Source organism: Cavia porcellus, unplaced genomic scaffold (genome assembly GCF_034190915.1).
Source record: "Cavia porcellus strain 051 isolate PalLab524CR breed Dunkin Hartley unplaced genomic scaffold, mCavPor4.1 scaffold_20, whole genome shotgun sequence".
In the NCBI taxonomy this organism is placed as follows: domain Eukaryota; kingdom Metazoa; phylum Chordata; class Mammalia; order Rodentia; family Caviidae; genus Cavia; species Cavia porcellus.
The window spans coordinates 49,563,374-49,587,939 of NW_026947503.1; the positions used below are offsets into that span (position 1 = coordinate 49,563,374).

General features: G+C 42.5%; 1 protein-coding gene across 4 annotated transcripts in view; it reads right to left on the reverse strand.

Moving 5' to 3' along the window:
• Window positions 1-24,566, reverse strand: part of Rnf125 (ring finger protein 125) — a 32,611-nt gene that overhangs the window by 5,125 nt on the left and 2,920 nt on the right. For all 4 annotated transcript variants that reach the window (XM_013157225.3, XM_063231793.1, XM_063231794.1 and 1 more), the window contains exons 2-5: window positions 7,864-8,017; window positions 3,978-4,069; window positions 3,037-3,127; window positions 223-330 (exon numbers count right to left, since the gene is read on the reverse strand). In XM_013157225.3, coding sequence (XP_013012679.1) covers window positions 223-330; window positions 3,037-3,127; window positions 3,978-4,069; window positions 7,864-8,017 — 445 coding nt within the window. The remainder of the gene's footprint in view (window positions 1-222; window positions 331-3,036; window positions 3,128-3,977; window positions 4,070-7,863; window positions 8,018-24,566) is intronic.

Consider the following 24,566-nt stretch of genomic DNA (forward strand, 5'->3'; position numbering starts at 1 on the left):
ACATCACAAAGAAAATACCTTCATCCAGAGCAGAGAATGACTTTAGCATTAATAGTCAAACTTATAAGATATAGTATCTTTACAAGATTTTCTAATTAATGCTGGTATTTAGCACTTCAGCTATACACACATTTTTCCTTTATAATTTTATCCACTTGGATTAAGAAAGTAAGCCTAGTACAGCAGCATAAAAACAATGTAAAAGTAAAACAATATACTTACTAAGAAATTATCGTAAAACAAAGTGTGGTTAACTTGCAAATGTCTTATTAGACTGCCATTGAAGCTACCTGGATTCCCATTTGGTAGAAAACGGCAAAGTGGACAGAACTGGAAAGGAACAAGAGCAAAAGTTCAAGAAAGAATCTAAAATAATTATTAGTGCCAGAATAGTTAAGAAAGTAATCGTTCAACGTGAATTTTAGCTGGATATAGTGGTTCACCCCACTGATACCAGCTGCTTGGAAATTAGAAGTCAGCTTGGCCAACTCAGCAAGAACCTGTCTCAAAATTTATTTATTTATTTATTTATAGAGTCTTGCTATGCAGTGCAGGGTGGCCTTGAACTTACTCATGTAGCCCAAGCTGGCCTCAAACTCGCAGCAATGCTCCTGCCTCAGTCTCTGAAGTGCTGGGATTACAGGCACGCACCACTACATCCGGCTTTCTTCAAAATTTTAAATGTAGTTTCAGGATGGGGTCCTCAAACCCACGGCATCAGCACCACTTAAAAACTTGTTAGAAATGCACAAAGAGAACTTGCAAGAGGCCCTGGGTTCAATCTCCAGCAAAAGGGACAGGGGCAAATGATCTGATCCCAGCCCAGACCTCTTCAATCACTCAAGGGGCTCCAGGGGCTCTAGGGGCAGGCCAAGGCTTTTTTTGACTAAACAAGCTCTCTCCGGCAACTCTGATAAACCACTAAAATGTAAAAACAAACAAACAAAAAGAAAACATAGAAGAGGAAAAAGTGGAGAACTCTAGACCTAGGCTGTAGTAAAGAATAGCTTTCTTAAGTTCCAGATCTGCAGAAAAGTCATTTGCGGTTTTCATTTTATTGAGACTCTTTATCAAGCCAGAAGCAGTTAAACCACTTAAATGCTAATAAAATGCTTAGTCAAGAACAGCACTGAGAAGTGTGCAAATAGCTAGCTAGCACTTGCTGTTTCTTCCTTACTGATCCCCCTTGAAGCTTTGGGCTGTATTTTAACAGTTGGATAAGAGAAATACCAGGAAATGCAAGAGATACACAAGGAAAGTTAGATGCTGAGAAGTCTAGACACAACACCCTTGTAGCACTTGTATTAATACTGCAGAACACATGATAGAAACTCAGCTACTGTCTGTGTGGGAGGATGCATTAATGTCACCTAGGTGACTCTTCGCTTCGATCCATGAAAATCTTTGTTAACTGTGTAATATGAACAGCCCAAGCACGCTGTACAACACAAATACTGTTGTGCGTCTATTATAAATACATCTGGGGTGAAAAAGTGGGATAGAAATGCTGTGATTTTTGTTTTCTATGTAAACAAAGCCACCACTGGCATAAAACCCAAAATGTGAGTTTCTTTAGTACTTATGTTCATTCTTTTGCAATCTGTGAAAATTATAAAGCCATTCCTATTGCTTTTGATCTTTAATCCTATGGGTCTTTTTCTCTGACCTTTGTAGAACAACTTTAAAGCAGCTTACATTTGCAAGGAATAAAAGACGTCTACAATGAAATTGTCAGAACAATGAAGAAATGGAGACACTAAATGGAAAGACAGCCCATATTCATGGATTGGCAGAATTAATACTGATTTTTGTTTGTTTGTTTTTTGGTTTTGGTACCTGGGATAGAACTCATGACCTCGTACTTGCCAGGTAGGGGTAGGGGCTTGGTACTGCTAAGCTGTATTCCTGGCCTTAAAATTTCTTTTTCTTCTTCTTCCTCCCCCTCTAGCTCTCCCTCCCTTCTTCAAGTTTGCAGCACTGAGGATTGAACCCAGTCTTTGAACTGAACTACATCTCTAGCCTTTTTTTAGACACCAAATTTCCCAGGCTGGACTCAAAGTTTTGAGCTTCCCAAGGTACTGAGAATACTGGTGTGCACTACCATCCCTGGCATCAGTTTAAAAAGCTTCTTCTCAGCAAGGGAAACAGCTAAAAGACCAAAGAAACTCAAACTTAACACCAAGAAAATCAAATAACCCAATTAATAAGTGGGCAATGAATTAAAAAATCATCAAAAGAAATACAAGTTCCCAATAAGTATATGAAAAAAGTATAAAATCTTTAGCCATCAGGGAAGCACAAGCCAAATTACATCAACATTCATTAAGCTAGGCGTGGTGGCCCACACCTGTAATCCCAGCACTCGGGAGGCTGAGGTAGGAGGATCCTTCCAAGTTTGAGGCCAGCCTGGACTACAAAGTGAGGCTGAGACCGAAGAATCATTGTGAGTTTAAGACCAGCTTGGGCTACAAAGTGAGCTCAAGGCCAGCCTGAACTGCAGAGTGAGACCCTGCCTCAAAATAAATAAATTAATTAAATTAAATCAGAATGAGTCTAAAGTTGTAGGGCTGAGGATGTCAACACAGGGATACAGCATTTGCCTAGCATGAGTGAGGCCCTGAGTTTGATCTTCAGCATTAAAAGAAAGAAAAAAAATCCATTAAGTGGATTTTCTGATGTATTTTAAATTCTAATATAGTAACGTTATGTACTTCAAACATGTACCAGTAAAAATTAAAACAAAAGGGGCTGGAGATTTAGCTCAGTGGCATAAGTGCCTGCCTGGCAAGCTCAAGGTCATGAGTTCAATCCCTGGTACCAAAAAAATAAAAACTAGAGCCAGGCGCAATGGCACCTGCTTGTCATCCTAACACTCTGGAGGCTGAAGCAGGGGAACTGCTGCAAGTTCAAGGCCAGCCTGGGCTACAAAGTGAGTTCAAGGCCAGCCTGAACTGCATAGGCCCTGTCTCAAAAGGCAAAATAAATAATTAATTAATTTTAAATTAAACATAAAGATACAATAACAAAAATTCTTACCACAGGTCTCCTTTCGGATCTGTGATGAGTGATACAGTGCTGTAGCAGGCTGTCTTCATCCAATTCCCTCTGACAAAATGGGCATACACACCTAGAAATTGCACAGAATTACAAACATCACTGAAATCGTTGGCAGCTAGACAGTAGTCACTAATTGAAATTTTTAAAAAATAAAATATAGATGGATTTACTTTCTAATCCCAGTTCTTTTGATTTTACTTTTCTTAACCTGGTAAAGGTGTTGGTACCTAAATATTTTCCCATAAGAAATCTAAGTATGTATCCTAAAAGAGACTGTTAGTTATTTTTCTCTCCTTGCTGAGACAAAATACCTCACACTTACAGTTATGATCAATATAGTTCCCATTACACTGATGAGCCACCTCTGTCCTCCCCAGCCCCATGCAAAATCACCCACCAAAAAGCTCAGGAATCAGGATCTCTGCCCAGCCCTGTCTTCCCTTGTTCAAATACACACTGAGATGCCACTTCCTACCTTGCAAAGAGAAACTAGCAAAATGAGAGAACAGAGCAACTGAGCAGAGATAATGATGATAGAAGAGTAAAGATAGTCATTTTGTCAGGATCTACTTCCGGAACCTGTCAGTCCAAAAACAAGAGTCCAGAAGAAATCTGAGCATTCTGCATTCCATATTTGGATCTTCCTCAATAGAAACATCTCCGCAAGTCGCTCCAGTGTTTGTAATTGTGTGTAATTGTAACAGTGTGTAATTTGTGTGCTGAGTTCCCTCCCTCCATAAGTTTTTAAAGTAGAGCAAAAATCTTTGAAGTGATTGCTCTTACCAAATAAACACCAGTATTCAGGTACTATAGTCAAGAGCCTATCCATAAATATTTTCAAAATGAAAGTATTAATCTTTCCCAGCCCATTACATTCTTTATAGCTGTTTAATATTAAATTATATGGAATGAAAGCAAACCTCCCGGTTGTCTCAAGTTCTTGCAGTGGTCCATATTTGTCAATATACTTCTCACAAGTCCTTATGTGCGCCCTCATTTCACTAAGGCAAACCTATAAAAAGCAAATTCAAAATAAACTCACAGTTGAAAGGAGACTTTTTTACAACCCAGCTTTATAATTTTCAAGTAAGGTCAACTGTGGAGTCAGCTGATTAAATAGATCCACTCATGAAACAGTACCACAAAGTGTAGGCATTATCAAGCATAAATTTCTCCAATACTATGGAGACCCAAATGTTGAACTTTTGAACTTGGTTCTTCTAAAATGAATGCATATTTTTAAAAGTGAGAAGAGATACAGTAAGTAAGAAATAGCTTTTGCGTGCCACCATGTAAATAAGTTTTGGAAAATAGGAAGAGAAAGAAAACTGGGTAAAGAAAATGCTAGAAGGAGAGAAGAAAATATATGAAGAAGAGGAATAAAAGAGATTTTAAAAACACATGAATTTTAGAGGGGATCATATTAAATTAAAAAGAGCTTCTGGGCCTTAGGCCAAGATATAAATACCATGGTTTTATAACATAGCCAGTATTATATCAATTCACTATGCAGGATATACTTAATGGTCCCATTAAGAACAAACATAAAAGACAAGTCTTGCAGTCCCCTTTTATCAATGCAGAAGAAAGAGCCCTTGTTCTTCGAGATATACATTCAGAGAGCCTCCCCATGAGGGGTCTGTGGCTACCGTAACACATCTTCAACTGAATGTTGCATTAGAGGCTCTGATAAGATCTTGCACTAGAGGAAGCTCTGCACAGCTGTGCTGCTGCGGCTGACCCAGCCGCTTCATTTCATCCAAACTGCGGAAGTTCAGCCTCAAACACGCAATCAACTCCATCAAAGGAACAGTCACACTGTTCAACCAAAGGCAAAAACAAAAGCTGGTGGAAAAGTCCAAACAAAATCCTCGCTTGCCAAATAAATATCCACCTAAAATTTATGGAAACTCACTGATCGAGTAAGATGGACTTCAGCAGACATGTCTGTAACCTTTAACATCCAACCTTTCACATTCAATAAAGTTCTTGCATCGCTTTACTATTTCTAATAAAACAGTTCTCCTGTATTCCTTGTTTGACAAAGGTAAGCATTCCTCACGGAAATCAGCAATCTGAAGGCTAAGTAGTGACCAACAGATTGATGCCTTCATGGTCTACAGCAGTTACGTAAGACTGCTGTAAGAGATGGCAAGAGAGAGATAAGGCACATTCCTGCTGTCACAGTGCTTAAAATCCACTAGAGAAAAAGGATGTGGAGAGAGGTAGACGGGACAGTGTTTGGGATTAAACAGTATAACACTAAGTCCCAGTCTTCCTGAAGCAGTGAGCTGGTCTAGACTCTGAAGAAGAGGTGGAGTATAAAATGGCTCTCAAAGGAATGGGCAGCATTCCTGGCAAGGGATAGCATAAAGGGGGAGAGCTGGACACAGTGGTGGGAGTCAGATGTTAACAAGGGAAAGGCTTTCCACCTGGGCTAACTGGGAGACTGCTGAGAGACACCCGTGTGAGATGAGAAGTTTTGACAATGTGCATGGGAAATTTTGTATGACAAAAATAAGAGAAAGTAAACAATAATCTGTTATTTGTTGTTGTTGCTTTTGCGACCACATCTTGCTATGTAGTTCAGGTTGGCCTGAACTCACTATGTAGCACAGGCTGATCTCAAACTCACAGCAATCCTCCTGCTTCAGCATCCTGAGTGTAGGTGTGTGCCCCCATCCCTGGCATTTTCAGTGCCAGATATTGAGCCAAACAGCCTTGTAACATGAATATTATTTTTTTCCTTACTTTACAAAAATTATCATAGAGAGTGAGAGAATTGGTGTTCGATCTAAGAATATCTGACCCGACAGGGACTGTGCATAAATACTTTTTTTATAGTTTTTTTTTTTTTTTTTTGTCTTTTTCGTTTTTATCGGTACCAGGGATCGAACTCACGACTGCCTGCTTGCAAGGCAGGCACTTATGCCGCTGAGCTAAATCCCCAGCCCCTGTGCATAAATACTAATCCAGTAGCCATGAGTCAATGATTGCGCCTTATATACATATTCAGCAATGTCTTCAACCCTTGTTGTGTGCTAGTCACCATTAAACACGCTGGCATGCTGGTGGAGGTGCCAGACTGCACAGGCACCCTTGTCCCAAGGTATCTAGCTGTGGCTGACAGATAGAAGGTGGCCGCGCAGGTGTCTAGGACAAGAGAGTAGCAGGAGAACAGCCCATACAAGAGGACAAGGGCATTGTCTAAGAGGAGGCCACGAAGTCAGAATCAGGGCAATGTGTCATACACAGGAGGTAGAGAGAAGACGCCCTGCCATTTGGCACCAGGGACTTCCTGCCACCACAGTCAGAATTAATTTCTCAGGGCCTGTGTGTGGCTCAAAGATGCCCAGCTCCCATGACCTCCAGGTATCCCGACCTCTCTGTGGCAGAGGGGCAGGATGCCACCTTGGACACAGACTGCTGGGCACTAGGTTTAATTTGTTTCCTGTGTTTTCTAGAAATTCTTTTTTTGACAATTTTATTTCCCTGTTTTGGGTAAATGAAGAACGTGAGAAAAGTTTCAAGTTTCAAAAAAGAAAAGAGAAGTGCTGAGTATACAGCTGTCAATAAAACAGCAGTGTCTTTTACTCTCATTGGACTCAAATCTGATGGGAATAACAAAAAAACAGATGTGACTGCACTTGGTGTTATAAGTGGCATCAAGGGAATGCATAGGCTGTCAAAAGAAAACACGGCTAAATGATCAAGAAAGATTCTGGAAAGAACTCTAACTCAGTACACGTTTTCTGTCTCCTCATCTCTAGGACTGCAGATGCAGCTGCGTAGCAGCAGTGAGATCCTGCGATTGTCCTCCAGCAACTCCAAAAACAGCGCTGATCTCCCAATGGAGATAGCTAAGTGCCCAACCAGGGTCTCCTCTCAGCAGGTCCAATCATCTACCCAAACACACACCTTAACACCCAGGGACATGCCCAGAACTGTACTGTGTTGGTCCTCCTCCACATGTGCTGTTCTTTTGGGTACCCTTGCTTATTCACATCTCTCACTCTAACATTCAGTCGATTACCAATTCCTTCAATCCTATTCCGCCAAACAGTGTTTTCTTCTGTATCTAATGCAATCACCCTAATCCAGTTTCCTTATCTGACCAACTGGTTCCACCAACTCCGCTTCTCCCCCTCCAAACCCTTCTGCACACGTATGCCAGAGAGATAGATACCTTCAACAGAGAAGTGCAGTCTTGACACTCCAAAGCTTACACTCTTTTGCATGGCTTACTATTTCAAAAGCCTACATTCTCACATGCTCTCCAAGAATCTCCTGGGATCTGATCCATCTAGAACAAGGCCAAACGTGACAAGCCATAACAAGGAAGTAATGACAAATACGGCAAGTCCAGAATAAAGGTGGGCCCCACCTGATTTCAAAACAGTGATTTGAAAATGAAACTGTTTGTTGGTGGGCTGCAACAGAATAGCAGGAATGGGACGGGTGCGGTGGTCCATGCCTGTAACCCCAACACTCCAGAGGCTGAGGCAGGAGGACTGCTGCAAAGGCAAGACTCTGTGTCAAACAAACAAAAAAACCTAGCAGGATGGAAGTTAGTAATAGTGCCTCATCCACCGATGAGGAGGTGAAGGTAGTCAAGGAAAGCTTTTGAAAAATGAGGTGAAGACAGGGGCTCGAGGAACTGTCCATCTGAAACCTGTACATAAAATGCAGAAAAATGGGAAGGCTGAGATAAAAACTGTAGAAAAGGATGTGGTCAAAAGCGTAGGTGAAATGAAAATTTTCTCACGAATCTTCGGCCACGAACCACACACAGGTAGAGGCACGTACCAGGGTGTCGCACTCGGCGCAGTTCCGGTACTCGGCTCTCATTCTTCTCGCCACGTCGGTGGCCGGAACGCCCTCGGAAGGAAGATAGGCCCGGCAGTAGGGGCAGGTCCATTTGCTGCTCTTCAGACTGGTAGTGATGCAGGAACGGCAGAATCTACCCAGAATCAACCAAGAATACATCACTGTCACACAAAGACACAAAGAAGTCACTCCTACGTGTTTGTGGAAATTTTAACTTGGTGACACCTTGCACATGGTGACTCACACTGTCCAATTACACGTCCACTTGCTTCCTGGAGCACTGCTTACCTTCCCAATCAGACACAATCCCACACACTTGCACACATTTCAACAAACGCAAGCACACAAAGTGGGTAATTGGATTCCACAAAGTTAAAACTGTAACTCCGCTGAGTGCAATGATTCATGCTTGTAATACCAGTTACCCAGAAGGCTGATGCAGGAGGATTGCCAAGTTTGAGTCCCATCTCAAAAAAGGCAGTGGCGGGAGTGGGGAGGAGGGCGTGAGGGTGGGGGGCAGTGACTGAGATGTAGCTCACATAGGAAAGAAGAGCATGGGGTGGTCCATGCCAATAATCTCAGGAAAATCAGCGTGAGTTAGAGGCCAGCCTGGGCTACAGAGTGAGTCCATCCCAGCCTGAACTACATAGCAAGACCTTGTCTCAAAAAACAAAGAAAGAAAAAAAAAAAAGGAACTTGGCTAGCTGGTAGACTTCCCCCTCCTATTTCCTTCCAGCCGATTTCTAATCTCTCCAAGTAATCACTAACTCTCAAAAGTGACATGCACCTCAATCTACAGTGTCACATTTATCAAACGTTTTACCAACCTGCATGCCACAGGTTTGTCATGCTTCACAGCTATGACCACTGATGTCTAAACAACAAAGACTGGTTTGCCTTTTCTTTCCTTTTTTTCTTTTTTGTCTTTTTCCTTTTTATTGGTACCAGGGATCGAACTCATGACTGCCTGCTTGCAAGGCAGGCGCTTATACCGCTGAGCTAAAACCCCAGCTCCTGTCTTTTTTATTTTCTATAAATGGAAAAATTTGGGTGTGCACTGTTTGCATCCATTTTCCTTAGCTCAACACCAAGATCATGTACCCTTTCACTGTTTTTTTTTCTCCTTAAATTAAAAAAAAAAAAAAAGAAGAAAGAAAGATTCATGACGTCATGGTTGTGGTGTGTAGATGGTCCATTCTGGTTTTGTGAAGTCTGCAGTGTGAATTTTTTTTCCTACTCTATTGCTAATGGACACTAGGGTAGTTCCTGTGTTCAATTTTAGTAATGGATAAGCACAGCTAAGTTCCAAACCCTTCCTGTGCTTTTTCATTGCTCTTAGAAGTATTCCCTTCTGGGCCTGTTATCAATTATCAGCACACAAAGGATACTGAACTGCTAACAGGGGCTCCAGGCACCCTGATGTTTAGGCCTGGCCAGTGGCCACTCCCTACTTTTCTAGCAAAATAGCATCTTGCTTTGGCTCCAAGGAAACTACTTATCAATGAGGTGCAATCTCCTGGGACCCCAAGCAAACCCCACTCCTCCTTCCCCGCCTCCATGTTGACACCATGCCAGGTCCCTAAGGGAAGCAAAGTACTCAACAGGACTGGCTTGCTTTTTCTAAGAACTGCAGCTCTGCTCAGGTCCCTAGACCTTTTCTTTTGCTTTTGTTAGTGTCTGGTAAACTTTTACATTTAATGTTATTTCAAGTTTGATTGACTGTTTTTTTTAAAAAAAAAAAATGTGTAATTTATCTCCATTCTTACAAGTTGAGGTAAAAAAAAAAGTGTAATTTATTTAACCTCAAAAAAAAAAAAAAAAAAATTGCCCTGAGAGGCTGGGAATCGGGTAGAGTGGTTGCCTGCATTCTACCTCCAGCTCCACAAAACTAACAACAAGTAAAAAGAAAACAGAACAGCCAAAGAAACATCAACATTGTTATTTACATGTGAAGAGGTAGATTACCTCTATGAGGTGATAGCTATAGAAAGTACCTAACTTGTCCAGTCTTGTGGTTTTTTTTTTTTTTTTGTTGTTGTTGTTTTTTGAGTCTCTACTTATGTAATCCAGATTAGCACTGAACTCACTATGTAAGCCAGGCTGGCCTCAAATTCATGGAGCTGCTCCTGACTCAGCCTCCTGACTGCTGCATCCACAGGTGTGTGCACCCATGCCCTGCTAAAAACTGGGCTTTTCCCACCCTAAGCGCAGCAGCTGTTCATTCCACGTCACAGGCACCTCCCCCTTCCTTTGTGAAAGGGTCACTGTTTTAGGAATTAAGTGACCTGAATCCTCTATTGTCTTTCACTTCTCAGTTCCAAATTCTAAAGCACATCTGCCCTCACATACCTCTGAAAATTGATTCTCCAAGTGTATAGTCTCTTTTGCCCCAGAGGCTGGGGATTTAGCTCACTCTTGAAGGATATTTATTATACTTGTTTCAAGCGCTCAACTCAGCCTTTTTCTCCTTTTGTGGGTCTGCAGACTGAAGCCAGGACACACACACATCAGAACTGGATTAAAGCCAGAGCCCAGTGCCTGCCAGACAGGTGCTCTTCCACTGCGCTCCACTCAGAAGTAACACACCAAGTAAAACATCTACGCTTGTGACCTGAGTTATTTTGTTCACATTGTTCACAAGCAAGCAGACAGACGGCTTTGGGGGTTTTATTCACTAACCAGTTTCCCTCCTTTTCTCACAAGTTAAGTCTTCTGCCAATCCAAGCAGAAGGTAAGTGCTGGTGTGGAGCCCCCAGCAGGTCTGCGTCCACCTCAGTCACTTGCTTTCTTCTCACTCTCCTGAGGGCAAACTGCAGCTCAGACGGGCGGAACAGCTCATGCTTGGATTATAGACAGCTCAACTATTTAGAAATACTGTGGGCAGCCAGACAGGGCTCGGCCCTTGAAAGGTCAGGGCCCAGCACAGCTGTGGCCGGAGGCATCCACTGAAAGCTGGGCTTCCAGAGAAAAGAAAAGAGGAACTGCCCACTCACATGCTTCTCCCTCCGGATGAACAGCAGGGACTGATACATACTCCTAAGTAGGCCTCAAGCACCTAGGGTGGGGGACCAAACCTCCTTAGCCACCCCTCCAGGACAGTCTGTGTGCCCTTGCTACTTTGACTTGCTGTCCCTTTTGACCCCCATTTAATGGATATTACCTAAGCGACTATACTTCTCATTTTAGGGGTTCTTTATAAAGGTCTTGTCCTACCTCATCCCATCCTGTGTCTTTCCAATTGGATCAACAGTACCTACTGTTAATACTTACACTTCTATTACGTTTATTTAGGTAACTGGAATTGCACTCAGGATCTTGCATTTAAGAGGAAGGCGCTAGTGCCTCTGTGCTACATCCTCTGGCCACTTATGTATTATAATCAACAATCTTAGTGATTATAGCTCTGTCCCACCTTAGACTTGCCTTATCTCATGGTGTTGCTCTGTTAAACTCACTTGAGAACTAGGGTCCCAGGCCCCCCACTTGGGACTCCTTCTGTCTCTCTTAGAAGCTTACTTTTCAATGAATTCTTTCTACTCTAACTTCGGTTGTTCCTAGAATTCATTCTTTGAGTTTAGAGAACACAAACTCAGTGTGTGGGACATCCAGCAGGTTGGCAGTTATATTTTCCTTATATTATTGGGAAGTCCTACACTTTATGCCCTATGTCTCCTGGATCTTCCCAGTCATTCCCACTGTACTGAAGACAGCCAAATGGGATATAAACATTTCAGCCAAACTGGAAATAAACATTTCAGGCAGCTCCACAGGGCTGGCCCTTAGCAGACAACTGTAACCAGAGGCATATACACTGCAGGCCAGGCCTCAAGAAAAGGAGGAAGGACTACCCCCCCTTATACTTCCCCTGGGGATGAACAGCAGTGATTGATATTCTAAACAGGCATCAATCACCTTGGGTGGGGGACCTAAACCTCCCTAGCCCATTCCTTCCTTCCTTCCTTCTTTTATTCCCTGAACGGGTGCTATGTAACTTGCTACCCCATTTGATTCCAATTTAGCCAGTATTACCTAAGATTGGTTCACCATAGCTTCGTCCCACACCTCACACCCACCTCGAGACTTCTCACTAGCTCAATGTTACCCAAACAACTACACTTGTAATCTTATTAGCCGACTATAATTTTGCCCCACCTCACCTCGTGGCTTTGCTCAATAAAACACCCTTGAGCAGCAATCTTTCTCTCAATAAATTCTTCTTATTCTTAACCTCCATTGTTCCTAGAATTCACTCCTGCATTTTAGAGAACATGAACATGGTATTTTGGACATCTAGCACTTGGGAGTTAGAATCTTCCCCCTTAGATTATTTGGCAGTCATATATCATTCACCCTATGTCGGTGAGACCTAACAGGAAAACAATCAGCTTTGCAAACTAGAGATAACAATCCACCCTAGCCAGTCCTGTCTTGCCGTGTCCGTGCAGGTAAGGCAAGGAGAGCAAGAACAGACTGATTATTTTGCAGTTAGGTCTTATTTTCTGGGAAACAGGGCAGTTCCTCTCAGTGACAAAACAGAAGCAGCAAGGTATAAGAGCAATGACTAGGTGTAGTGATGCACACCCGTACTCCCAGCAACTGAGGAAGCTGAGGAGAATTGCCAAAAGTTTCAGTCCAGCCTGGATACACAAATTCAAGACCAGCATGAAATACATAGTGAGAACCTCCCAGCCCCTAAGAGTCTTAATGTAGCTCAGTAGTAGAGCACTACTAGGTTCAATCCCTGGTACTAAAATGGGCAATTGGAGATAATGGCTCAGTAGCAGAGACCTAGCTTAGAATGCACAAGGCCTTGGGTTTGATCTTTAGCACTAAAAAAACCCAAAAAGAACAAGCACATAGCGAACGCTGCTTAATATTACACATGCTGACAAAGAGGACAGAATGTGTTGAAATATGCAGCTTACTATATTTATTTGTACTGTTGCAGGCAGCTGAGTTAGTTAGAAATACTATACTCAGTGAGACAGGGCTAGGCCCTCAAAGGAGTCAATGCATTTAGCTCAGACACCTGGCAACTGCACTGTGGGGGAGGGAGACTGACACCTCCTGCTGTGGGCCAGGCCTCAAGACAAAGGATCAAACAAAAGCATCTACATCAGTTCTTAAACTGATATTCTAATTAGTTTCCTATCACCTTAGGAAGTCTAGAGTCTCCATCCCATCACCCTAGGGAAGAGTCACAGCTATAAGAATGCTCACTTCCGGGGCTAGGGATTTAGCTCAGCGGCATAAGCGCCTGCCTTGCAAGCAGGCCGTCGTGAGTTCGATCCCTGGTACCGATAAAAACAAAAAAGACAAAAAAAAAAAAAAAAAAGAATGCCCACTTCCTATGGACTTGCTTTCCCATTGGTCCCCAATGTAATCAATTTTACCTGAACTACTAATCTTATTGGCTAACTATAGTTATGTCCCACCTTATGCCCAGTCTTCCCCCACCTTGAACCCATCTCACCCCATGATTTTGCTCTATGAAAGTCCCTAGAAAAGACAAAGTCTTTGGCAACCCGCTCAGGACCCCTTCTGTCTCTCAGACAGAAGCTATCTTTCTCTCAATAAATATATTCTACTCTTAACTTACATTGTTCCTAAAATTCATTCTTCGAACATGCAGACATAGTAGGTCAAGTTTCATTCCACTCTGTCATTACCAGGAATTGAACTCACGACCTCGCACTTGTCAGGCAGGCACTTACACTGCTGAGCTACATCCCCATCCCAATGCAGTTTACTTGAAAATGCTTGAAAAATAAGATGGACTGATGATTTAATAGGAATGCGATAAAGATCAAAGTAAATTGTTATACTACTGACTTCTTTTGAGTTCAATGAAAAGAAAGATTTGTGCTGGTATTGTTCAGACAACAGTAAGCACATGTCTTGTGCTTGGGTGATTTGGAGATGACAATGTACAGTGTATGCAATGTACATACCATTGTTGCCCCTCTGATTGACATGTTTTGAAATTTAGTTTTAGACTTTTTTTTTCTTGAGATAAAATGGATTTGAAAAAGAAAAAAAAAAGCATTATGAAATACAGGCAGTGGTTATATGGATACTTGCCATACAATTCTTTTAGCGTGGCTGCATGTTTGAAATTTCTCATAATACAAAATTAGGAAAAATTATTCACTTTACTATGACTAAATTTTTCTTAACCAAACATTTCTTGACGAAAACTTAGTGGGAAAATTAGAAAGGGAAATGTTTGAAGATTGAGATACTTGAGATATGAACAGATGTGATTTGAACAGAAAAGAATTTAAACATATTTTAAGGGAATTAAAAATCCAGTATGAATAAAGAGCACAGAAATTTTTGGCTTTTTGAGATAGGGTTTCACTATGCAAGTCAGCCTGGTCTTGAACTCAAGACAGATTAATTTAAAATATAAAAGGTTGACAAGAAAATCTAAAGCTTTTAAAAATGAATGTTTTGGATTTCATGCACCTCGGGAAAAAAAATGAATGTGTTTATTTTTAGTAAGAATATTTATTCCATGAATTATAATGAAGACTGGTGAAAGAATTCATCCATTGGTACAAATCTCCCCAAACTCACCTATATAATCGTTTTTCAAACCTATGCTAGGGGTTGAACCCAGTTGTGATCTGTGATTACCACTGAACTATTCCCACAGTATAGTATACAAAGGCAAAGTCCTTAGCAGCTTGCTATTGCCAGACAGCCTTCGACCTGCCGAGGATGAAAGGAAGGACCTGCACAAGGTCCGCAGTTTGATTCCTGGAACCCTCCCCACCAAAAAAGAGCAGAATTGCTTACAGAAAAATACAATCTGATGAGATAGAAGGTGATTATGCGTGAGTCCTAGCGAAAACTTGGAGATAGTTTTCCGAGGTGAAAACAAAAAAAGGAAGAGAGGGAGAGAGGAACGGACCATCTTGCCAATGTCTAGCTGACATCGAGATGTGGGAAAAGTCCACTAAGTAGGGGACGGATTCTATGACCAAAGCGAAAGAGTAATGGAATAGGGGCTGGGGATTTAGCTCAGCGGCATAAGCACCTGCCTTGCAAGCAGGCGGTCATGAGTTCAATACCCGGTACCGATAAAAATGAAAAAGACAAAAAAGAAAAAAAAAAGAGTAATGGAATAGAATGGAGGGTTTTAAATTAGAGGCTGACCTGACTTGACTAACATTAAGTAGGTCACTGTGTGGCCTATGTGAAGAAGAGATTACAGACTTCCCAGAGGTACACAAGGAGTACAGTTTTAAATTATTGCATGAGTTCCTTCATGCATAACAGTGACTTTTTTTTGATACCAGGGATCGAAATGATGGTGACTTCTGTCAGCAAAGCAGCAGGTGATAGTTGTAAACAGACAGATTTAGGATTTAATTTACAAGTACACGCAGAGAAATAAGAAATAAAGAATGAAAATCTCTCCAGTTTCATGAAACTATCTACAGTCATGGTCTTGGAATCATATTTTATAGGCAGCTGAGTTAATTAGAAATGTTATAGGCAGCCAGAGAGGTCTGAGCCCTCAAAGGAGCCAGGGCAGAGGACCAGATACCTTGCAATTATAGGGAGAAACAAAACACCTCCTGCTGCAGGGCAAATCTCAAATCAGAAGACAAAACAAATGCAGCCACACCCTAAGTATAAACCTCAGGAATTGATATTCTAAATAGTAATCACCTTAATCATCTTAAACCAGAAGAAGCCACTAATCCAAACACTCCCCCACAAAGGTTGTGCTCCCACTTGCAATGTAACTGGCTTACTTGTTGGATCCTCATTTAATCAGTCTAACCTGAGCCAACTATTCCCATAATCTTATTGGTTGGCCTTAATTCTGTCCCACCTCATGCCCAGTTTGTGGAGTTCCCATTTTTCCCTATCCTGGACTCGCCTCACCTCAGGATTTTGCTTTACAGAAATCCCCTGAATTTGGATTCATGCACCTTGGACAAAAAAAAAAAAAAAATCCCCTGAAAAGGTAGGGTCCTGGGCAACCCACGCAGGCCCCCTTCTGCCTCAGAGAGAAGCTTTCTTTCAAGAAACATATTATGCTCTTAACCTAATTCAGGCTTCAATTTTAGAGAATATGAACCCATACCAGACATCTAGTAGGTTGGGAGTTTCTTTGCCCTCTATCAATACAGCCTACAGTTTCTGCATAATGAGGCATATTGTTAAGTCACGATATGTTGGAAACCCTCGTGCTTGTATTTCTAAGTTAAATCTTCAACAATGGATCTGGATAGGCCCAAATAAGGGTATTTTCAGAGCTTAGGTCCTCCCACTATGAACAGGTGTTGAAGCATTCCTCTGAAGTAATCAACTAGGCTACACTTGAAGACCAGCATGGCCCTCAGTCTTTCAGTTCCCAAAAGTTGCCTTTGCATATCTCTGTACACTATTCTCGATTTTAAATTTCATTCTCTGAGAAACTTTATTTCGTTTATCCTAAATCTTAGAGGTGAGTTTCTATAACCCTGAAAAATGTCCTCAAATTACTGCCATAATAAAAATTAAACAGGGTCACCTAAAGCTGTGCTTTTGAAACCTTAAAGGTGACAGAATGACTTGGGGATCTTGTCAAACTACACCTTCTTGTTCAGAAGACCTGAGGTGGGACCCCAAATTCTTCAGTGCTGCTGGTCCAAGGTCCAATAACTAGGATCTAAGGAACATCTTGAATAAAACACAAGGGGCATAGGGGCACACACTCGTAATCTCAGCACATGAGAGGCAGGAGCTCTACGTCATCGTCATAAGTTTGTTACAGCATATACAATTTAATAGAGCAATAATATTTGTCTTTGACAATACTGATGCTGCTGAATAAACAGACCAGGTAAATTGTGGACCAGTGTAATTAAATCTTTCTCACACTACAGGCACAGATAAGTAGTCATACAACAGAAATGGTTAATGAAGTTCAAAAGCCACCATGGGACTTCTGATACCCCCACAAGTCCACAGTGCATAACTCTGTAACATCAGATGACTGACTCTCTATGGACTAACATTCCCTTCTTAAGTGGTATTTACCGAATCATACACACTAAGCTTTGTTCTGGAGTCACTTGTGATTTTGGCTAATATCTAAGACTTAACAGCCAGATCTCCAAGGAGTGGCTTTCAAGACAGTTGGGGTTTGTTATGATACCCAATCCTTCCCTCACTGTATTTGAACAACACTTACTGTCCATGGACAGGGAGATTTTCTGTATAGCATGAGGACAAACACTGGTCACATTTAAGCTGCAGTTTTATCTTAAAATTATTATTGGAAAAATCATTTTTTGTTGTTTTTTTTTTTTTTTTTTTTGTCTTTTTCCTTTTTATTGGTACCAGGAATCGAACTCACGACGGCCTGCTTGCAAGGCAGGCGCTTATGCTGCTGAGCTAAATTCCCAGCCCCTTTTTGTTGGTTTTTGAGACAAGGTCTCCCTATGTCACTCAGGCTGCACTTGAATCACTATGTAGTCTAGGCTGGCGTCACACTCATAGCAATCTGGGGTCACAGAAGTGTGCCACTACACGCAGCAATAGCAAATTATCAGTCACATAAGAGTTGATCTATCAGCTGGGAATCCCCAAACTCCCGCTATGTAATGTCCTACATCTGTGCCCATGTGATACGTCATGCACTCCGTGAACTGCCCTGGCTGAGGCCCAGCACTCCACTGGGCCACTTCTCACCTCTTTTCTATTCATGGGCGGTGTTCTTGTAATTCTCTCTCTTCAGTGCTTCAATCTTTTTTCCTCCATTGATTCATTCTATCAGCACACAAAATCATTTATGCTTCTCCTTTTCTTAAAAGATGACTCACTGAATCCCGCTGCACTCTCCAGTTGTTGCCCCAAACTTTTCCCCTTCCCTGTACCTCTCAAGCCCAGTGGCTTTCTCCATCCTTCATCTCTGAGCACTGTGATTCTGCTCCACCTCAGCATGACCACCATGTCACTGAAATGCCTCTCCTGAGACCATGCATGGCCTCCACATCACTAATTGAACAGCTGACTGCGTCTTCTGGGCCTGTAAGCAGCCATGGTTCAGCAACTCCTTCCCTTCTTGTAGCTTCCAGATCTCACATTCAACCTGCTTCTGCTCACTTTTTGGCTGGTCCTTTCCTAGCTTTCCCATCTCAGTCTCTAAATGCTGCTGCATGGTGACTGTGCCACCATGCCCATCTTACACCCTCTCCTTGGTAAATAAACTCCTGTCGAGGGTGTATCATTGTCTACAGTCCAGGTGTCCCTCCAAATTTCAGACTCCTCGATCCAATTGCCCATTCAAGTCTGCAACTCTGAGGTCATCCTTGACTCTGCCCTTTCTCTGGCACTCCACCTTGAATTCATCTTCTCAGTCAAGTCTTGAAGAACATCTAAAATTTTACCATTCTCAGCACCTCCACAGTGGCCTCCTAACCCATTCTCCTACTCTGTTCCATTTCAAGTCACTGCATTCCACAGCCCTGTTCAAACCCTCCACTGAGCAAAAGTGATGGGAACAGAGAGGTGTGAAGCCAGCTGGGCAGGTATAGGCATGTGGCCCCAGATGTGGCTGGTGAGTTTCGCAGGCTGGTGTCACAAGCAGTGACACTATCATGCTAGCCTTGGTGTCACATGCAGCCCCAGTACAGACAGTCTGGATTGTTTCCCAAGGTCATGCAGGTTGAACTGCTGGGCACCACAATGAGGCTCTTGGTTTCCCGTTGCTTTTAGCATGACTCAGATGCTGCTGTGGTACTTTCTATATCCAGATTCTCCCCAGAGGACAAAGGAGACTCAGGGGCTCTCCCTGAGGCTGAAGATGAAAGAGCGTGGACTCTGCTCTTCCTAAGAGCCAGGTGAGATGCAGAGAAATTATTTCATTTTGTGCATTTAAAGTGCAAATTAAGGTAGTTTGAGGCAGGAGGAAAAAAAGGCTACTCAGAAAAAAAGCCAACTTCTACACATCCCTGCCCAACTGACACACCAGGGCCACAGGAGTTTTCTTGCTCCCCACTCTTCTCCAGGCTGAGGCTGCACAACAGGAAACCCCTTATTAATGGTTCCTGTGTAAGCATAGGCCTCCAGGCAAGCATTCAAAACATCCAGCAATTAAGACAGACTAATTTTGTGTGTGTTGAATTTAACAAGAAATTCTTTTGTCTTGCAAGGAACCACAAAGATGACTCTCTTTGAAAAGGGGAGCAACTATCTTCACTTTGGATAAACATGGCCCTATTTCCATGTATGTACAGAGCTGGCTAAGCTGTTTCCTTGTCCCTTCAATTGACCTTAAGCAATATAAATTGGGCTGGCTGAGGAGCTGATACATAATCTCTAAGGCAAAATGACAGGTCAGTGGTACCCTGTCCAGTGATTCCCCAAGTATGTGGTTGAGTTTGGTAGGATGGAGAACCTTGCTCCACGCTGTCAGTCGGAATTGAGCTGAAAAAAAGAAGCTATCACTTCCCAGGGCAAAAAGATTATACCTCAAAAGTAAAGCACTGATCCCAAATTATTAGATACCTCAGCTGTGTTATGCAGATTGCTCTCTCCACATTTCTTGCTCTCTGCTTATTGCAGAGGTGATCTCAGACCTCTTACCTAGCCCAGCTCATGGCAGTCACAGCAGTCACTATTTCCCACCACTCTGTCACTCATCCCAAAGCCACGCCCCTCATGGAAAATTAATACCACCTGGGAAGGGCCTGGGTGATGGCCTTTGTTCTGATGGTTGCCATCTTGGTTGGATTTAGGATTAGGACTCCTTGGCTCCCCACAGCTGTATATATCTCTCAGTACCGTAGGTTGCAATGGAAGTGGTAGATTAAAATTAACTCACTGGAATCCCAATAAATTCTCCTTAGGATTACTACTGTAAACTTTCCTGGACAGCAACGAGGTGCTAGGGAAGGAACCCAGGGCATGGCACATGTTAGGCAAACAATGTACGATGATAATTTAAGTGAGGAGATACATGTAAATATTTGGTATTGTTTTTTATTTTTCTCTAGGCTTTTCTACAAAATTAGTGATGGGCTGGAAATTTAAGAAAAAAAAAATCAAAGTCCTCTATTTTTATTTTTCAGGTTGGGGCTGTTTGTTCTGGTTTAGTTTTTGGCAGTGGGGAGTGAGCAACACTGTCTGTTCAACAGCACTGCTCCAAACATCCTGAAATTGCAGCTCACACACACACTTCCTATTCTGTTTCTTTCCTTGATTTCCTATATAGTTGTCCTTCTGTATCTACAGGATATTTGGTCCCAGAGCAAAATCCACCAATGCTCAAAGCCATCTTGGCTTAGACTTCCATCTCAAAGCCACCGGATAAAATGGTATCCACTGCTTACATATACCCAAAGCCTGGGGCGCCATGGCACAAACCTGTGTTGTTTTAAGACTAAAGATGCTAATGTATGAGCTGTTTTTTTCAAAACTAAATCCTCAGTATTCAGGTTTAATTGCCACCTTGGCACTCTGGGATAAATGGTTGTTATGGACTAAAAACTGGTGGTCAACTTAACAACAGCTGAATTAAATCAGGATGGTGCTGAGTGTAGATGGCCCACCTGAGGAAAGCTGCCAGCATAAATAGAAGAACTAGGCCGCAGGAGAACTAGGCATTGTGGGTTTCTCTAAGTGTTGCTGTTTTGAGCTATTTGTTCTCCTGGAGGAGCTTTTCATGACTAGCTTCCTCAGTGTGAGTTCGACCACTGTCATCAGAGAAGCTCAGAACCTTGGTGATGATGGCTGTGACTCACTTTGGGGGAGCTCTGGTCCTTACACTGAGTGTCCTTTCTGGCTCTGGAGGGGAAGATGTGTGCTGTTTAATCTCCAGGACAAACTCATCATGCTGGCTGCCTCACATGCACTCAACTGTTGTTGTCAGAGGAGCTCCAGACCTCTGTGTCACTGGGGATGGCTGTGGTGCTTTTCAGGACAGCCCTGGTCTTGGTTGTGTGACTTCTCAGCTCCAGTGTAGAGCTCTCAACCTACAAGCACAGCTCCTTCACCCAGCTGGCGTAGACTTCCTAGCTTCCAGCGCAGACCTTTACGCCTTCCCAGCACGAATCTGTAAAACAGACCGGCATGAGTCCTTCTCGTGGGTTCTAGACCTCTGGTTGGGCTTGTGGAAGGCTCTGTCATGGGGTCTAGATTTTCATCTGGACTCATGTAGGACATTGCTGTGGGATCTAGGCCTGGGCTAAATATTCTGAGTCTAAAGTGTTGTGGACAGATTTCCTGCATTTTCTTGTGTTAACTCTGGGTGACCATCATAAAATATTATAAACTCCACTGTCGTGATTCTAATTGTTCTCCTCATACCCCTGACTACAACAATGGGTTTGGGGTTGTACTTCGGCACTCCCTCTCTCAAAGGCTGGCCCTCACTGCCCATGGCACATGACTTAAGAGTATCTACACTCTACTGAATTGTGTAGTGATCAATAGGGATCAATGACAAGAAAGCAGCCCTTACATGTTCATTGCAAATGGCTTTCCTTTGAATGTTTAATCTTAAGTTCCAAGGATACAGGACTACATATAGTTAGGGTCATCAGACTGCATCACATACTTAATGTTGCTGGGGGGGGGATTTTTTCTTGTTTTTACGTTTTTCTTCTTTCCTCTCCTCTTCCTGTCACTTGTTCTCCTCATCTGAACATTTTCATTTCTGAACACCTATTATATGTTTTATTCCTTTATTTGTATTTCTGGTGGAGTTTTTTGATGGCTTTTTGTTGTTGTTTGTGTTTTTTTTTTTTTTTTTTCTTTCTTTTTGAGACAGGGTCTCTGTATGCAGACCTTGAGCTCACTTTGCTGGCCTTGAGCTCATTTTGTAGGCCAGGCTGGACTTGAAGTTGTATGGATCCTCCTGCCTCAGCATCCCAAGTTGTAGGATTATAGGTGTGTGCCACCACGCCAGGTCTAACACTTCTGGTTTTGCATACCAGAGAAACAATGCAGTATTTACACATGTGTCTGATTTATTTCACTTAATTGTATGGTTTCAAGGTGTATCCAGTTTTCTAGAAATGTCTCCAGCATATCCTTCTTTATGGCAGAATATTACTCCATTGTATAAGAAAACCACATCTTATCCATTCACCAGTTGATGGGCATTTGGGCTGATTCCAAGATTTGCCTATTGCAAACTGTACCACTATAAACATAGGTATGCATACACCACTGTGTATGATGCATTTAATTCTTTTGGGAAGATACCTAGGAGGGGAATGGCTGGGTCATACGGAACCTCCAATCCTAGCTCTTTGAGGAATCTCCACACTGATTTCCACAGTGCTGGCTGCACCAGTCTACACTCCCACCAATAGTACAGAAGGGCTCCTTTTCCCCCAATATTGCTTCCTTATTTGTTGTCCACGCTCTCCATGAGAATGTCGGCTGGACTAGTGAATGAGCCATAGATGTTACCAAAACAATACACACAAATCAAACTGATGATTCTGATGCTGCTGCTGTTGAACAATGGATTACAGTGGAGTTTTGATTCCTATCAGGAGCATATAGGTGCCTGCACTGTTGCCTGACAGCCAGACTTCCTACTAGGATTCCAAAGACTTCTCTAACTAAAGATCAGTAATGATCCCACTTGTTTTTGGTAACTAGCTTCTAATAAACCCTCATTTAATAGATGTGATGATCAGCCTTATGCGTCAATCTGGAGTCTACAGCATGTTATTTAATCCAACACTTACCTCAAGGTTGCTGAAGAAATTTTATAGATGTGATTAGCTGCTACCATCAGTTGACTTTAAGAGACTAGCTGGCTGTGGTGGCACACACCTGTGATCCCAGCACTCGGGAGGTTGAGGCAAAAGGACTGCCACAAGTTTGAGGCCAGCCTTGACTATATAGTGAGTTCAACGCCAGCATGAGCTACACAATGAGATCTTGTCTCAAAAAAAAAAAAAGAGGAAGGAAGAAGGGAAAGAAAGAAAGAAGAAAAAAAAAAAGAGAGAAAGAAAAAAAGTAGCCGGGCGTGGTGGCTCCCACCTGTAATCTGAGCACTCAGGAGGCTCAGGCAAGAGGATCATTTGAGTTTGAGACCAGCCTGGGCTGTGAAGTGAGCTCAAGGCCTGCATACAGAGACCCTGTCTCTAAAAGAGAAAGAAACAGAAAGGCCCTCCCGATGTTACCCAAGATGGACTCAAACTTATCTATTGTCCTATTCACTCACCCAGAGTGGTAGGGTGCTTTCCTTGAGGCTCTCGGTTCAGTTCCCAGAAATGCCAAAAATAAAACAGAAAGAATGCACTAACGTATATTTCTGGACCCATTAAAAACTCACCAGGAAGGCTGTCAGACTCCCCTGGAGGGTGACTCATTGGGGCAGCCTTCGACCCTACTGGGCCACAAATGGAACCCTTTCATCCGCTCACCTGTAAACACAAGCACCCTCCACAGAAATTCATTTAGGCAGAGTCAGGCAGATGCTATGACTCACTCGCAGTTGTGTCCCTGGAGACATGGTTCTTTCTCTTTTACTGAGGGCCCCCCAGCTCTTCCCACAGCCTCCTGGCCTTTCACCTTGTAGCATTTACCATTCGATCAACTCCCCCAAGGCACTCACCAAGCCACCCTCTCAGCCCTCTTTATCATCTGGTTTAAATCCCAGAATTTAGCCAGGCATGGTGGTCCATGTCTATAACCTCAGCATTCAGAATGCTGAGGCAGGAGGATCGCACAGAGTTCGAGGCCAGGTTGGACTACACAGAGATCCTGTCTCAAAAAACCCCATAAAAACAAAAGCCAGACATTGTCTTTGACATATTTTTCCCTTCTTTCTGCTATATCCAATATGATAAATTTCTTTGAAATATCTTTTTGAATATGACATTCCTTTTCATTCCATTTATAAAGCTAGCCTCCCCTTACCTCAACTCTGATAACCGAAGGCAGAGGTAAGAAGCCTTTTCCCCAAAGTCCATTTTTTATAACTGATATAAAATAAGACAGTTTTCTTAAAAGTCTATTAAAAGGAAAAAAAGTTAAACTGAAAATAAGGCTATATGAGCTGGACATACATCTTAACCCCAGCACTCTGCTTGTTTGCTTTTTGGTGGGGGTACTGCAGATTGAATCCAGGGCCTCAGGCATGCCAAGCAAGTGCTCTGCCACTGAGCTACATCTCCATCCTTTTTTAAAAATCAACGTTTTTTTTTTTTTTTTTGGTGACTTGAACTTGGAGATCCTCCTGCCTCCATCTCCCAAGTGCAGGAATCATACCCACCTCCAGGTGTGTGAGCACTCTGGAGGCTGAGGCAGGACAATCATAAATTCCAGCCCAGGCAATTTAGCAACATTGGCTTGGCCTGGTGGCACACACCTGTGATCCCCACACTTGGGAGGCTAAGGCAGGAGGATCACTGTGAGTTTGAGTCCAGCATGGGATACAAAGTGAGTTCAGGGCCAGCCTAAACTACGTAGAAACCCTGTCTCAAAAGACAAAAAAAGTTTTAAAAAGTAAAAAAAAATTTTTTTTAAATGTTTTGGGAGACGATTTAGCTCAGCAGCATAAGTGCCTACTTGGCAAGCGCAAGGTTGTGTTCAATCCCCTGTACCAAAAAAAGTTTTGGATTTTTTTTTTAATTTTAAAAAGGAGCTGGGAATATAGCTCAGTCCAAAGACCTTGGGTTTGGCTCCTAGCAAAACAACAACAAAGACTATCTGCA